The sequence below is a fragment of the Haliotis cracherodii genome, unplaced genomic scaffold, assembly GCF_022045235.1.
Source record: "Haliotis cracherodii isolate W230 unplaced genomic scaffold, xgHalCrac1.p SCAF_3, whole genome shotgun sequence".
Taxonomy (NCBI): Eukaryota; Metazoa; Mollusca; class Gastropoda; order Lepetellida; family Haliotidae; genus Haliotis; species Haliotis cracherodii.
In genome coordinates, this window is record NW_027266286.1 from 34,718,588 (window position 1) to 34,735,910 (window position 17,323).

Consider the following 17,323-nt stretch of genomic DNA (forward strand, 5'->3'; position numbering starts at 1 on the left):
TTTGAAGTGTTTGTTTTTGTTTGTTTGTTGTTTAATGCCGCACTCAGCAATATTCCGGCTATTTGATGGCGATCTGTAATCGAGACTGGACTAGACAATCCAGTCATTGATATCATGAGCGTCGATAACTATGCAATTGGGATATTATGATATGCATCAACTGAGTCACCGTGCCTGACCATCCGATCCCATTAGTCGCCTATGACAAGCACAAAATTTGAAGTGTTCCATGGACAGATTTTCAAATGCTCCACTGTTTGTTGACACATCACCTGCTTGTAGAATGGTTGCCACCTTAAGTGCCCAGCCTTGTGGGTGCGTTTATGGGAGCAGTATGCACACATAAGGGGTCTCTATAGAGAAATTCATGTTTGATGACCGAAAGTCATGTCTTTACTGCTATCAATTTTGAAAGAATGACCTACTTATATGAAAGTCTGTCTTTAGAATGATTGTAACTGAAATGCCAAAAAAAAATATGAGATAGCAAATCATTTGCATGCACCAAACTGGCATGTCATGTTAGGCTTGGTTGAACATTAATCATACTCTAATCAGTCGATGCATTAGAAAACACACATTGACTGGACATATGAGAGACTTGCAAAAATCAAGATGTCCATGGAAGACCAATGCCAGAAAGGACACAGTCCTTGTATGCTTGCCTGCCAACTTCAACTTGCACCGTGCCTTGTCACAACAGTGTGTTGATATATATATCGTCTGCTAAGCTAGTCCCACTGCGCATGTCGGAAGTGGGGCTGCTGGGAAAATCTCGTGTTGTGAGAAAGCGAGTGAGCATGTGCCGGCCGGCGTGACAGGTTGTTTTTGTGTGGATGGTGTAAAGCTGAGGAAGAATAAAAGAAGCAAAGTGTCTACAGCGGTTGGTTTTGGTTATTGGACTGGCATTAACAATGGTAGCAGAGCGTGGTTGCTGAAAGGATTGATAATTCCCAGACGTAAATATCACTTCTTCTCACTTCATGATAGAACGGAAAATTTATCACCGTTCGCAAGTTGTTGACATGTGTGAAGTGTCACATATTATCTTAAATTCCGGACCTCTTGTTTTTCACAACTGTGAATGATAGAAACATTTGTGAGTGTATTTCAACAAACAAGTAATTTTTGTGATTGATTCGGCGAGATAAAAGCTTGTTTGAGAGATCGAAAGCTGGACAATTTTGGAGTGTTGACATTTTGTTTACGAGTGCGTTCGGCGTTGAATAGTTGAAAGATAGAATGGCAGCGAAACTGAATCCCCCCAAATTCTGCAAAGGGAAAAGTTATGAGAGATACAGACAGGAGCCACTTGCTTGGCGGGAAATTACTGAAGTTAAGAAAATGAAACAAGGAATAGTATTAGCTTTATCACTCCCAGAAAATGAATGTAGTATACGAGAGAAAATATTTGATGACATTCCTCTTGAAGATTTGATGAACGAAAATGGTTTTGAAACTCTGATAGATTTCTTTGACTCTCAGCTTGGAAAAGGTGATCTTGTTGATAGTCTTGTTAAATTTGAAGATTTTTCAAGGGAAGTGGGGCAATCTATCAATGAATATATCTCCAAATATGATCAAAAATATAATAAGATATTAAAGAAAAGCATGAGTCTGCCACAGGAAATCTTAGCATTCAAGCTCCTCAAAGAAGTAAAAATGTTAGTGTTGACAGGTATGGACTACACAAACAAAGCCACATTATATCAACAGGCCAAATTATCTTTGAAGAATATTCTTGGACAAAGGTCCTGTGATGGAGGAAATGGTATCAGTCAATTAAAGTTGAATCCTCAAACATCATTAATCATGACAATGAGGAAGCAGTAGTATAGGTAATGATGGTTCTGGCTCACTTCCACTGGAGCCGGATTCATATACCTATACTGCTACTACAGGAGGAATTTTTTATGCCGAAATGACTATGCGATTCAACGATAGTAATGAGATTCAGCTAAATTGACTCTAGCTCACCACCACCTGGAGTCTATGATATAAAGTTTTATAGGTAATGGGGGTTCTGGCTCACTTCCACTGGAGCCGGATTCATATACCTATACTGCTACTACAGATGGAATTTTTTATGCCAAAATGATGATGCGATTCAACGATAGTAATGAGATTCAGCTAAATTGACTCTAGCTCACCAATACCAGGGGCCAATCATTTTTATTAAGTTCTTCGTTAATTTTACTAGGAGACCAGACTATATAACTACACTCTTCTTGTAAATTGATAAGAAACAATTGATTACCGTATTTGGTTGGTTTAACATCACTGATATAATAAAAACCTTGTGGTAATTCTCTCCATTTAATAGTTTTTTCCATTATTATATATATTTATGTAAGCATTTGTCTAAATGTGATCAAACGATAGTAATCAATTTATTTTTAATCTCCAACCAGTTCTTTGGTTTTGGCACGGAATAATTGACGCGCTTGTTGCCTCCCCTGTTCTATGAACTTTTTTTTCTCGTCTTCGCTAATACCACTGGTCTTACGAGATTTTGATCGAATCTCCTGCTTCATTTCATTGTATTTGGTGAGTTCCGACAGCACTAACGAAACTCATCCTCGGATATCTTACAATCGGCCATTGCTGTCGAAATATGATCCTCAATGCTGTTCAACTTTGCTTCGGCGAGTATTCGAATACTATCGTGTTTTAATGCTTTCTTTTGCAACCTACGAGAAATGAATTTTATCGCTATTCCTGCCAGTCCCGAGACTCCGGCGGTTATTTCCATGCCGAGCACGATAGGCGCGGCGATTAAAGTTGATAGTAAACCGACACCAGCTACACCGAGTCCCATGCTAGCCACTACAAGCGCGGTGTCAACTCCGTCCAGAGCATTCACGGCTCTGCGATACTTTTTATACAATCCAAGTCTCAACTCCCTATCCTTTTCTATTCGATGTTTTATGTCGCTTATTTGATGTAATCGAAATCCATCAACAGTTTCCATCTTTTCAGTTGCTTCATCGCGCTGGATATAAACTCAGTGTATATTACGAATATATAATAGTCTTTAATTGGTCTTGCTTAATTGTTTTGAGAGTATACATCAACCTTATCAAATGTATATTATACGGCAAGAATATCTTAGAAAGAGAAATTCTGTCACTTTTAATAATTTGAACCCCCTCGAGGGTTGCAACGGGTGATGCTCCGACATGAATAATACTGCAACGTTGACGCTCGTGTTTCTTGAGCCATTTAATCGATAGACCTGGTAATATTTCGAAGGCATCTACCGGTGTATCTCCGAACAAGACTTCAATAATAAGCGTAGAAATATTAGGTATTGCACTCAAGTTAACTTTAATATCATCGAATTCAGCAATCAAATTTAAACTAACATTTTGGATTGCCGGACGACTATATAACATATGACCTGTTTTTTTCTGGCAGGGGAGTGACTAACACACTTTTTCGTTTTGACGGGATATAGGCCGCGAGTATGATACCACTATTTATTATCTTAGTTAAATTATGTCCCTTACCCATCATCACATAAGGTGGGGTAATGACGATATTCAGTAGCCACTTGATGTTTGCTTCGACCATTGTCCATTTATTCTCACTGTTGTAAATGATATTGTACGAAGTGGTTTTAAGGAGTCCACCAACGTCGACATTGCTTAAATCTTCTAGATTTTCCAGGAATATAACTTCTTTCCGCTTGTATACATTATCGTGTAAGTGTAAAGCGTATAACTTACCATTGCTACCGGGTTTACCGAATCCTTCCGTGTCTCCGAGATCGGAAAGCGCAATTGTATTACAATGTCTGATCGTTCCAGGGCCTGATGCATCAACCATTATTTATAATATGGAGTGTTACACTGAAGTATCCTATATGTACAGGTTGGTGTTTTACATCTAATACAGAAATTTTGAGGTGTGAAATAATACCCCGCTTTAATTTTTTATATTGTAATGATGAGAAAGATTCCATTCTACCGCTTTTATATTTTTCATTTTTCACTGGAACACTTCTGAGCAGAGTTGAAGGACTTTCTTGTTGAATATTATCTGTCGTGCTTATTTGGTCAAGATTGATGAACAACTCTTTATAGGGAACTAAATCGGACAATGCCTCTCCATCAAATGTTGACTTGAATATTGCTAAAATTCCGCGTGTAAATCCAAGTGTAGCTGATAAGTTCCCTACAATCCGTACACCTTTTTCTCCAGTGTCGAATTTCAATATCCCATTCGACTCATTTTGTGTGAGACTAATTCCATTAGGCTTAAAAATTTCATCATTGAGTGAGCATACGCTGTAATACCCATCAGGTATAATAATGAATTTTTAAATTAGATTTAGTTCATCTAATATCCATATCTTATTATTATCTTTCGCAGCATTTATATTGGTCCACCGTGGGTAATGCGTTACATCACAGATAGCTACTTCGAGTTGTCCATCCGAGTTATCGATAGTAGGAAGCAGTTCAATAGACTGACCATTTGTTATTCCTGGGAGTGTAACATACATATTAAATATACAATGATACTATATCATAACTTAAATATGAAATCAACTTACATTACTAATCAATCGATGATAGTAACTGCCTCTGGTGCTGAATTTTTCGTTAAATTCCCCGATATCTTTGAAAAATACAGAGTCACGGCAACTAGTGATAAAATGGTGCACGATTGGTTTCACAATCCGATGCAATTTTGGCAGAATCAGTTAAACTTTGCCGTATGGTGTGCCACAACGGGATGTGGCGTATCTCTTTATGCTCCAGGATTTGAACTGAATAAGTCTGTTATAACATTTCACGTGTACTATCAGATTATTAGTATACTTAAAGAAATTAGTGCTCCATTACCGCAGGATCGAGAGTGGAATTCCACAAATAATAATTATGATAGGTCCGCGTATGAGCATATTTGTCAGGAATTTAATGTTTCTACGGGCAAAGATTGGCGTATTAAAGGAGCAAACCATGGTCTAGGTGTCCCTTACACAGAGGAAAAAATATCGGTCAAAGAAGAAAGCGATTATGTATATAAAGAACTTAATAAACTTCCAGTTAATTTTGGTAAGTTGTATAGTACCAGCAAACTTTACGCAAGAATATATGATCATTGGCATAAAACCGGTGATTGGTATAAAGGCTGGGAACTTTATAGTAACGATTGGAGAGGGGATATTATGAGTTTTAAGAGTGGTTTGATTTATATTGTTAAAAAATTTGTACAAATGAACGATACCGCAGACGCTTGGAATGAATTTCTTAATGATAAAACGGAAAATAATTTTACTAACCCAGGATTTGTAAGAGTTAATGAATCGATAAGAACTTATGTATGGGCAATTCTCGGAGTGCAATCGCAAACACGAACATCCATCATCGGTACTGGGACGGCGCTCGATGCGCAAAAACAGTTTGTCTCAAACGTGGAGGACGCCAGTAATTCACCAGTTGACATACCATCGTCTATAAAGCGTTTTCAACTTAAGATCGGTCAAGTGATCGGTTATAATAATAAAATTGTTATCGCTACCGATCAACAAAAAACAGGTATAAATTCAGATATGAATACCGAATTAATAACGCAAACGATCACGGGTGAAAAGGGAATAGTCAAGCCACAAACACCACATGTTTCACAAACATCTACAGACGCACAAGTACCACCACATATTGCGGCTAAAAATCAACAACATATCGATGAAAAAACAGCGCTTGTAGTGGGTGGAGTCACGGTTGGTTTACTCATGATTTGGTTAGTGAACTGATTTGGTTAAATAGTTCTTAGCGAATACGTGCAACAGCCCTGCAATTGCTACGATCAACCCCCACAAGTTTTGACTAAGCCAAGTGGTGGTCTTAGCTAATAAATTCAATAGCCAGGAAACAACACTCCCTATACCGGGAAGTGCAGCCGCGGCTTTCTCAGCAAGCTTTTCCAGTGCTGAACCTAATGCTTTTAAATGCTTTTTTATCCACTCTTTTATTCCGTTTTTATCGTTAGGGGTTGTGGGCGGTGTACCACCTGTGCCACCTGTTAACGCGAGAGTCAAAGTTGATATAATAAATCCCAATGCGGTTAAAATACTGGCAATTGTTATTCCCTGTTCTCTGAACAATGTTTTAATTTTATCGGCCAGTGTAGTGTCATCATTGAGGACTTGATCGATAGTTTCTCAAATACGACTGATTTGCGAACGAAGTGCCTCTCTATTAGTGGAAGCTGCTTCGAGGCGGGCCGATCTTTCATCTTCTAAGTTACGCAATCTTTCCGCTTCTAGTTCTTTTCTATTGAACTCATCGCCCGCCTGTTCCAAGTTTTGTTTTCTCGTAAACTATATGCTTGTCGATTTCGGATATTTTGGCTATATTATTGATGAGTTCTCCCCGCATTGTTCGCATTGCCTTGTCAAGACCTCGTAATTCCCTAATACTAAACTCCGAGGATGATACCTGTAACGTGGAATTATCGTAATAGGTATCTAAGATTTCTCCGAGTCCGTCCGAGGCCACCTTCGAGGAAGCTTCCAAATCATCTGTATTACCGAGTTCATCACGCACGGTTTGAAGAGCCTTAGTAGTCTTCGCGGAAAGTTTTGGTTGTCGGTAGTAGTCCACAAAACCTAATTCATCACGAACAGTGCCGATGCCGTGTTTAGCAGCTCTTGTAGACAAGGCAAGGGGCTTACGAGTACGAGAATGCATAAGATCAATATCCGGAGCGCCACGCAGTCGCAATATTCCTTTACTATCTATCTCAAACTTTGAATGTTCACGAACAATAGGACTATCATCTTTAAAGGAATCGTAATAATCATTGACGGTTGATTGTAAAATTTCATCGTTAAGATTCATGCCACCAAAGTTGGTTTCATCAGTATCTTTGATTGGATTCTGGTTATCAAAGTCATCAAAGGTACTTAGATCTAAGTCATTATGTTCAAAATTAGCCATTTTTATATTAAACATAGGGTACATGTTTTCAATATAACAATGTCTTCGCAATACGGAGGCAAGTTAAACCCACAACGTAGACTTCGAGATCCATTAGGGGTCAAGGCAATTCGTCAATCTGTAACTATGACTAATAACCCTAGTACCATCGATCAGAATCAAACGCTTCTGGTTCGCTTTCCTAATCTCGGCGCACACGATGTGTTAGTTCCGGGAACTGTCCGACTAGCATTTACGATTAGTTTGACTTCTACCCACGTTAACAGGGAGCCCGTTCAGAACATAGGTCGTGCTATCGTTAAGAAAATCGCTATTAAAATTAGCGGTAATGAAGTTTTGAGTATCGACGATAGCGATGTATACTATTGTTACATGGATCTCTGGAGAACGGATAAAGAGCGTGAAAACTTACAGTACCAAGGTATTTGTAATAAGAACACATTGAGACTGCGCGTGGGCGCTGAAAATGGTGTTGATACCAACGAAAAAGATAAGGCTGTTGCCGACGCATTAGGTAACCGATTCTATGTCCCCCTAGACTTTGAATTACTAGATAGACACATGCCCTTTTATCAAGCATCCCTAGGCGATAGGTTAGAATACGAACTCACTTTTAATGACTACGGCAGAGTAATCAGAGCTGCTGATGATGCTAGCTATTCCATTGACAATATCTCGCTCGAGTACGATATGATAACGGATCCCGTATTATCCAGACAAATTCGTAACCATTATTCAGGAAGTTTAGCTATTTTGTACGATCGCGTGCTGCGACACCGAAAGATCACGAGGGACAGAAAAGATACGATGTGGAATATAAATCTAAACGTCCCCACGAGGTCGTTGAAGGGTATTTTAATGTTGTTCGAGGACCCCTCCGATGCGTTTAAAAGAAATACCGAGAAGTTCTACAATCCCAAGATTACAAAAGAAGAATTGACTATCGCCGGCGTTCCTAATCAACAATATAGCCAAGGAATGCTAGCGTATCACCAGTGGGATGAGATTAAAAAACTTCCTTCTATAAAACGTTCTCCGGAAGTTAACGCGGTCGTGAAAGATCTGTCTCTCGGAAGTGTATCGATGGGTGAATACCTCACCACGAAATACACGCTATGGCTCGATATGCGAACAACGGACGATGACCAACTACACGGCAGTGGGAGGAGAATAGAAAATGCTAGCGAGGGTGCCACCATACAGATAACGAAGCTTCAGGAATCGGCTGGTAAATTAAACATATATTTGTACGTGATTATGGATGCGCAACTTAATATACAAAATGGGAGATTCGTGCAAGCAATCTATTGATAATCTTTTACCTAAAGATCCGCACTGCGCTATCATATGCGGGCAAACGGGCTGTGGAAAAACAGCTTTTATTCTAGATATTTTACAAAGTCATTATCGGGACGTTTTCGATCATATTATTATTCTGTGCCCGACTATAAGCGTTAATAAAACATACCTATCGAGAGATTGGGTAATGAATGACGACGGGGTACACAGATTCGATCCGGGCGATCGTTTACAAGACTGTTTACGAGTATGTCACGAAAAATACAAAGGAGAATCAACGATTTTCGTAATAGACGACTGCAGCGCTAGTAAAGAACTAACCAAAAAGAAGGATATGCTTTCGTATTTAGCATTCTCCGGAAGGCATACTCATCATAGCGTTTGGGTACTTACTCAAAAATACAACTCTGTCCTGAAAGATCTCAGAGAGCAGACCAAATGGGTAGCACTGTTTCATTGCAAAGATCGAGATTCATTCCAGGAATGTTTACGCGAAAATGATGTTATTTATACCAAGGGTGAACGAGATAAAGTCAGAAAAGTGTTAGCAGCAACGAAGCACTGTAAACTCGTATTAAAAACCGATCAACCAGCTGCTTATGCATTTGCTTAGCAAAATGTAGCGAAAATGTAGCAAAATTATAGCAAAAATATAGTAAAATTATAGCAAATATAGCAAAATTATAGCAAAATGTAGCAAAATGTAGCAAATTGAACATTAGCGGTTAATATGACATAAAATGTGGTTCGAAATCATCATTCTTTCACAACAGTTCATTATTACGGGTTGTATTGGATATGTCATATTATATTATGTTAGACTTAAATATCTCCTTAGGTATTACATTATGGAATGCGACGAACTCATCGAACAAATGCTCAAAGAATCTGATGCAGATCAACATACACATCAAAATGTAGATAAATCTTTAGATAAATATAGAGAAAGACTCACCGCTTTGGTAGCCGGTGGAAAATGTTCTCAATATTTGGGGGAAAATTATACCATCGAAAAAATTGATAACATGACCGACGAAGAGATTAAAAAACTGTACGCGCGTTACGAGTCTAGACTGGGAGCTACCATGACTAAAACGATAGGGTTGTCTATATTACAACTATACACAGTCGTAGCTAGTACGTTTCTCCCCATCCCGGCAGAACATCGCATGTATTTATGCGAATCTCTAGAGAAAGACCCATTCATTGAACACGCTATAAGCTCAGTGAGCTGTGAGTTTTATCATAGATTCGGAATGTTCTTAGCTCCGTTCACCACAGCTTTAATAACGGCTAGGTATTGTCAATTTAAACTTACATGCCCACTTAATAATAATGGAGAATCAACAGGTGACACCACAACAGATTGTGAACACGCAACCACAAGTGAATGAGGAACAACAAGTGAATGAGGAACGACCACATGTGAATGCACCACATGTGAATACACAAAAACAACCCAGAGTTACTAAGAACCCCCCAAAAATAGCCGCAGGAAGAAAGGGTGGGCTGGCGCGCAAAGCGAAATTAATAAATAATTCAAATATTAATCCGATTAAAACATGGGCACTAGTAGGAGTTGCAGGTATAGCGGCTGTATGGTTCTTTTATAAGACCGAAGAAGAGAAAACGTCACCCCCGCCGCAACAACAAGTTCAATTTAGAGGTTAGCCCTCATATAATGCTATAAGAAGCATGACTACTCCAGTTACAGACGGTAAAATGTTGGTAAACGCGACGTATCATTCAGCGGTGGTCACCGGCTTGGCCATTGGCTATGCTCGTATGGCTAAAATGATTACTTAAGCCACACCTCCCAAGCTAGATTTTAATGGATTTGATATAGGTATGGTGGTTCTGGATATTGGATTAGCAATGGCAACGAAGGATATGCTCATCAAACAAGGACTTATCCCGGAAGACATAATGAAGTAATTAAACATTTGAATATTTTATATTCATTTACTATGGCAACAATTGCGATGATGGAGCTGTTGTTAATGCTCTAGCTTTTTCGGGGAGTAATTATTTATTTTCCAGTATGAGGGAATCAAACCCTAAAGAAGTTGAAGAGGAGCGTAAACGACATAACGAAGCGTCAGAACAATACCAAGCAGCCCAGTTACAATATACACAGCAGAGAATGAAGAGATTAGACTTTATTAATGAAAAAATGATTAAGGAAGGACATTCAATTCAAACGTTTAAGGATGTCGAATCTGCCATGCACGAATACTACCTCGTTTATGGGGAAAAACTTGACCCAATACCGAGACCAACGAGTCAGTTTTATACACCGTCAGAGGAACAAAAGAACCGCGAGGTCACATTTGTGATAATGGGATTGACTGCTGTATTGATTTTCAGCTATACAATAGCTACGCAGTGACAGCTGTGGCTATGCATAAACCATAATCTATAAATCAATATCTCACCAGTGTAGCTGTGATTTGCATTTAGACAAATGATATGATAGATGTATAACCATAAATAACTGCAAATTTACACTCATGGGGAAGACGACTCTATGTAATCGACGCTGTGTTGATATTTACTGCGGCGTACACAATTATTACATCAAGCGTGGACACATAAACTATACATGTTCTGAATGCGGGATAGGGGTCAAAGGTCGTTATTGTTTATGTAAGAAACACGGTGCTGATAGGGTCAGGAACCAGATGATTTATGCTAGGAAGAGAGATTACATCAATGAGAGGAATAGGTTGGGGAGAATACATATTTAGATATATGAAAAAACCAATTAGACATTTGTCTCATTTTGCATATACCACAATGGTTTTTGTCAGAGAGTTGAAGGCTATGGCAAAGCAACGTGGTCTACATGGATATTCTCGTATGAGAAAAGCTGAATTGATTACCTTACTAGGTTTGGAATACAACAAACCCCAGACTGTTAGAGAACTCCAAGCTCAAGCGCCCGTAGCAATCAAGAAGTTATAACCGAATCCGATACTATAAACGCGTCATTAGATACATCAATTCAGAGAATACAGGAAACTTTAGAACGCTGGACTAATAGAGGTTTGGGTTGAGGTGTGGATAAAATCGATAGTTTATATTTAGATATAGCGAATTATATGCCTTTCAAAGGTGGATCTTATATAGATTTACCCCCATATTATAAGAAGAAAAAAGCCATAATTAACGTAAAAAATAAATCCGATGATTGTTTAAGAATGATAAGATCTGCATTGTTCCCCATAGACAAAAGTCCGGATAGACCTTCTAGATATCCCCAAAACGATGGACTCAACTTCGATGGTATAGACGAACCTACACCAATATCGCAAATTGATAAGGTGGAAAAGCAAAATAATTTAGCTATAAATGTTTTCAGACATTCTAAAGGAATTGTTGTACACAGGATAAGCTCCGCTACGGAACATATTCCCAGAATCAATTCATTTCTGATCGAAAAAGATGGAAAATATCATTATACATGGATAAAGAGTTTAAACAAGCTATTATACGATCAAACAAAACATGCTAGAAAGAAATATTTTTGCGAAAGATGCCTACATGGGTACAGCAGACAAGATCTATTAGAAGCGCATAAAGAAGACTGTAGAGGTGTTGGACAGACCGCTATCAGGATCGATATGCCTAAAGAGGGAAAAAATATATTAAAATTTGAACATTATTGTAATCAAATGCCAGTACCGTACGTAATTTACGCCGACTTCGAAGCGCTTATCAAACCCATAGAAAATACCGAACGCAATAAAACGTACAAAACTCAAAAACATATTCCTTGTGGGTTTGGATATATAGTTGTAAGGTATGATGGGAAAACAAACACTCCCGTCATTTACAGAGGTCCAGATGCAGCGGGAAAGTTCCTAGAATATCTACAAAATGAAGAGAGAATAATCAGGGAAAAACTATCGTGTAAGAAACCCATGCATATGACGAGGGATGATTGGAGGGCCTATAAGAAGTCAACGAGTTGTCACGTTTGTAATAAACCCCTGGATGGGGATTCCGTAAGTGATCATTGTCACGTCACGGGTAATTATCGGGTATCCGCTCATAACGATTGTAACTTGAAACTAAAAATGAATGCTCAAACAATACCCATCCCCGTTGTGTTTCACAACCTTAGAGGATATGATTCACATCTCATTATGCAAGCTATCTCAAAGACCGACGGCGGTTTAACATGCATTCCTAACAATATGGAAAAAATACATATCGTTCTCGTTGACTAAACCTATACATCATAGGGACAAGGATGGGAAATCTAGAATAAAGCAAAGTAATGGGCTTAGATTCATAGACTCCGTACAGTTTCTGTTATCTTCGCTGGACAATTTAGCTAATGCGAACAATCCCGATGACTTCGCGATAACAAATAAATATACCGATAAGATAACTCGTCATTTGTTGCTGAGAAAAGGTGTATATCCTTACGAATATATGGATGATTGGTCTAGATTCGATGAAACTGAATTACCACCCCTCGAATCATTCTATAGTAACTTAACAGAATCTAGAATAATAGATGCCGATTATGAACACGCTCTGACGGTCTGGGATAAATTAGGTTGTAAGAATTTAGGTGATTATCACGATCTGTACTTAAAATCCGATGTACTGTTACTCGCCGATATATTCGAGATATTAAGAAATACGTGTTTAAAACAATACGGCTTGGACCCGGCATGGTACTATTCCAGTGCCGGACTATAGTGGGATGCATTGTTGAAGAAGACCGGCGTAGAACTAAAACTACTCACAGATTACGATATGCACTTGTTTATTGAGAAAGGATTAAGAGGTGGTATATTGATGGCGGCGAAAAGGTATTCTAAGGCTAATAATAAATTAGTGGAAGGATACAATCCGAGTAAACCCGACAAGCACATATTATATCTCGACGCTAACAATTTGTACGGATGGGCTATGAGTCAACCTTTACCCACAGGTGGTTTTGAGTGGGTCGATGATATCGATATCCATAATAATGATGAGAATAAAGGGTACATACTAGAAGTTGACTTGGAATATCCAAATTCCTTACATAAAGACCATAACAGTTATCCGCTAGCTCCCGAAAGATTAATGGTTAATAAAGATTGGATGTCGGAATATCGACATTCCTTGATGGGTAATAGTAGGTTAGCTAACGTAGAAAAACTCATACCAAATTTGATGGATAAGACAAAATATATAGTTCACAACAGAAATCTCCAGTTATATCTATCGTTAGGTATGAAACTTAAGTTCTAAAGTTCGATATAATATAAAATTCAACAGACCGGTGAACGTCGGTATGAGTATTCTCGACTTGTCAAAACACTTAATGTATGACTTTTATTACAACGAACTTAAGAAGCAATACGGTGATAGATGCGAGGTGTTATATACCGACACAGATCTTTGTTGATGGAAATACAAACCGAGGATGTGTATAAAGATATGGCAGAAAAAATAGATATGTACGACACGAGCGATTACCCTAAAGATAATCCACTGCACAGCCTAGTAAATAAAAAGGTATTTGGTAAGATGAAGGATGAATGTGCTGGGACTCCTATAGCGGAGTATGTAGGATTAAGACTTAAGATGTATTCTATAAAGAAGTCCGATAATGGAGAGATAAGAAAAGCTAAGGGTGTTAAGAAGTATGTGGTAAAAAAGCATATCAAACACGAACAGTATAAAGAATCATTATTCAACGGTAGAACATTCAAACACGAGATGAACTCTTTAAGAAGTTACGATCATAGGATATATGGATTAAGAATGAACAAGACATCATTATCCCCCTTAGATACAAAGAGATGGATTGATAATGATGGTGTAACTACCTATGGTTATGGTGGTAATACTGTACCGTCGGGAACTATGAACAACTCTTCTCGTACAAATGCCCTACCCGGTCCATCTTGAAGATAATAAAGAATAGGCTCTCCTTCTTTCGTAACCAATCTACTAATGTTATACGTCTTAAGGGACCATATGGGATCGGTTGCGCGACGTAGGCCTCCTTCGAGTTCACCGGGCTGGTATAAATATCTTACCCTTACTCTATCCGGAAGTTTTCGTTCTTTGCCTCTTCTCGGTGCTGAAGATTCGGAAGTCACGGATTTCATTTTAATCGCATCGGATGGTTTCTTCCCTATTAATCTCGTCACTTCATTATTCAGCGCTGATACAACAGCTGGTAATCGTGTCACCCATTCGGTTGATCTCAATCGCTCGGATTTCATTTCTATCCCATACTGATAGCCAAACAAACATTCCGCTAATGTCCTGTTAAATCTTTCGACGATAGCTTGACTGCGCCGGGCCTCTCTTTCACCACGGACGATTTTGACATTGTGCTTTGTTAACAGTTTAGTTATCGATCCCATAAACTCGCGACCGGGATCTACTTGAAATAGCTTAGGCCATTTTAGCGGTCCACGTTTATATATGCGGCTCAGTGCATTAGCTACTTCTGTTGATTCTTTCGAGGTTAATGGCTCGGCCTCTTTGTATCGACTAGCCACATCCACTACTGTTAAAGCGTATTTATACGTTTTGCGTTTTACCTTATCGTGGGGAAGAAACAAGAGGTCAGCCTGATGAACTTCATTCGTCGTAAAAATATCAAACTTCCTCCTCGGTATATAACGCGGTGCCGGTAAATATATTTGCCACAACGCTTGTTTCTTTAACCAATCCTTGGCTACATCTTTAGATACCTTAGCCGCGGTGGCTAATTTTTTTATTGCTCCTACACCTTTCCAATATCCTCGTGGGCTATAGTAAATTTTATTCATTATTAATTAATATTGATGTTTTGTTTAATACATCTCATGACTATCGTTGAATCGCATCATCATTTTGGCATAAAAAATTCCATCTGTAGTAGCAGTATAGGTATATAAATCCGGCTCCAGTGGAAGTGAGCCAGAACCATCATTACCTATACTACTGAAACTTTTGCCAATCAGTATACAAGTTCTGTCAGAAGTCGGGGTCGAAGTTACGTGTATGGTCGGGGCACGTGGCTTTCGGGGCAGAAGACAAGGCTGTGGAGAGGATTAAGACAGCCAGAGCGTAACATGAATCCAGTTGGCACCAATGGAAAAACTTTGGCCTGTGGGTCTTTCAGGCATTTAATTGCACACTGTCCTCACAGTTGGGAAAATATGTCTAAAGTTCACTATGTTGAAGGTGGAAGTGAAAATGAAACTGTTGAACAGGTCATTTTGTTTACAAGGAACATTAAAGATAACATGGCGCAGTTAGGCAAGATGTTGTTCGGTATTGGACAGTGGGGAAGTACGTGGATTCTTTATTTGGTTGACATGTGGTCAAGACTTACCATTTCTGTGTTTATTCAAAGGAAAACACCTAGTGAAGTAATTGACAAAATTATGACTCATGGGATCGGTGCAGGTTTTGGTGTCATGCAAGCTATATTAACAGATTATGGGGGTGAATTCAGTCTTTGAAGAATATTCTTGGACAAAGGTCCTGTGATGGAGGAAATGGTATCAGTCAATTAAAGTTGAATCCTCAAACATCTTTAATCATGACAATGAGGAAGCTTTTGCCAATCAGTATACAAGTTCTGTCAGAAGTCGGGGTCGAAGTTACATGTATGGCAGAGCACGTGGCTTTCGGGGCAGAAGACAAGGCTGTGGAGAGGATTAAGACAGCCAGAGCGTAACATGAATCCAGTTGGCACCAATGGAAAAACTTTGGCCTGTGGGTCTTTTAGGCATTCAATTGCACACTGTCCTCACAGTTGGGAAAATATGTCTAAAGTTCACTATGTTGAAGGTGGAAGTGAAAATGAAGAAACTGTTGAACAGGTCATTTTGTTTACAAGGAACATTAAAGATAACATGGCACAGTTAGGCAATGATGCAAGATGTTGTGCGGTATTGGACAGTGCATGTTCAAGTACAGTATGTGGCAGAATGTGGTTGGATGTGTATATGGACTCGCTGGACAAGAAGGATAGAGATACAGTTACAAGATGTGAAGGTGTGAAAATGTTTAAGTTCGGTGGAGGTGAAAAACTCAAGTCACAAGGTAGCTATGAATTACCAGCATTTATGGCAGGAAAGAATGTGAGAATTCGAACTGATGTGGTGGATTCAGATATACCGCTTTTACTTTCCTTAAGGTCAATGAAGGAAGCATGTGTCAAATTAGACTTGGAACATGACTCAGCAGAAATCCTTGGTGAAAAAGTTAGTTTAAATTACACATCATCAGGACATTACTGCATTCCCATAGACAAGTATGAAAAAATGCCAGTTGAAGTTAATGCTGTATTGTTACACAAGATGGAAGATGATGAGCGTTACAAGGTAATTCTCAAGTTACATAGACAGTTCGCCCACCCACCGGAGAGAAAACTTGTTGCTCTTATGAAAGATGCAGGAGTGTGGCAAAATGAATTCCAGGACACAATCAGCAAAATTTACAGAAATTGTCAGATGTGCAAAGCTTATACGAGAACACCTGCCAGACCTGCTGTAGCCCTGCCAATGGCATCACAGTTCAATGAAACAGTTGCAATGGATTTGAAGAAGTGGGGAAGTAGGTGGATTCTTTATTTGGTTGACATGTGGTCAAGACTTACCATTTCTGTGTTTATTCAAAGGAAAACACCTAGTGAAGTAATTGACAAAATTATGACTCATGGGATCGGTGCAGGTTTTGGTGTCATGCAAGCTATATTAACAGATAATGGGTGACTTCAGTGCTGACTAGATGAGAGAGGTAGCCAGTGTACTGAATGTCAAGGTTCACACCACTGCTGCCGAGAGTCCATTCCAGAATGGTCTGTGTCAGAGGATACATTCTGTTGTTGACATGATGTTCACAAAGATGGAAGAACAGTGTCCTAAAACTCCACTGAATGATCCCTTGTGTTGGGCAAATATGGCATGGGTATAGTAGTTATCAGCTTGTGTTTGGACAAAATCCAAACTTGCCGAATATCATGACTGATGGTGTTCCTGCCCTGGATGGTGTGACGAGAAGTGAGGCATTTGCACAGCATTTGAATGCTTTGCATCTTGCCCGCAAGGCTTTCATGGAGT

At 39.0% G+C, this 17,323-nt stretch overlaps 1 protein-coding gene across 1 annotated transcript; it reads left to right on the forward strand.

Annotated features, from left to right (window-relative positions):
- The first annotated feature begins 940 nt into the window (after positions 1 to 940).
- Positions 941 to 16,995, forward strand: LOC139475018 (uncharacterized). Its single transcript, XM_071258233.1, has 2 exons — positions 941 to 959; positions 15,215 to 16,995. Exon 2 carries the CDS (start codon positions 15,938 to 15,940, stop codon positions 16,973 to 16,975), a length of 1,038 nt encoding a protein of 345 aa, XP_071114334.1. The 5' UTR covers positions 941 to 959; positions 15,215 to 15,937; the 3' UTR covers positions 16,976 to 16,995.
- The last annotated feature ends 328 nt before the right edge of the window (positions 16,996 to 17,323 follow it).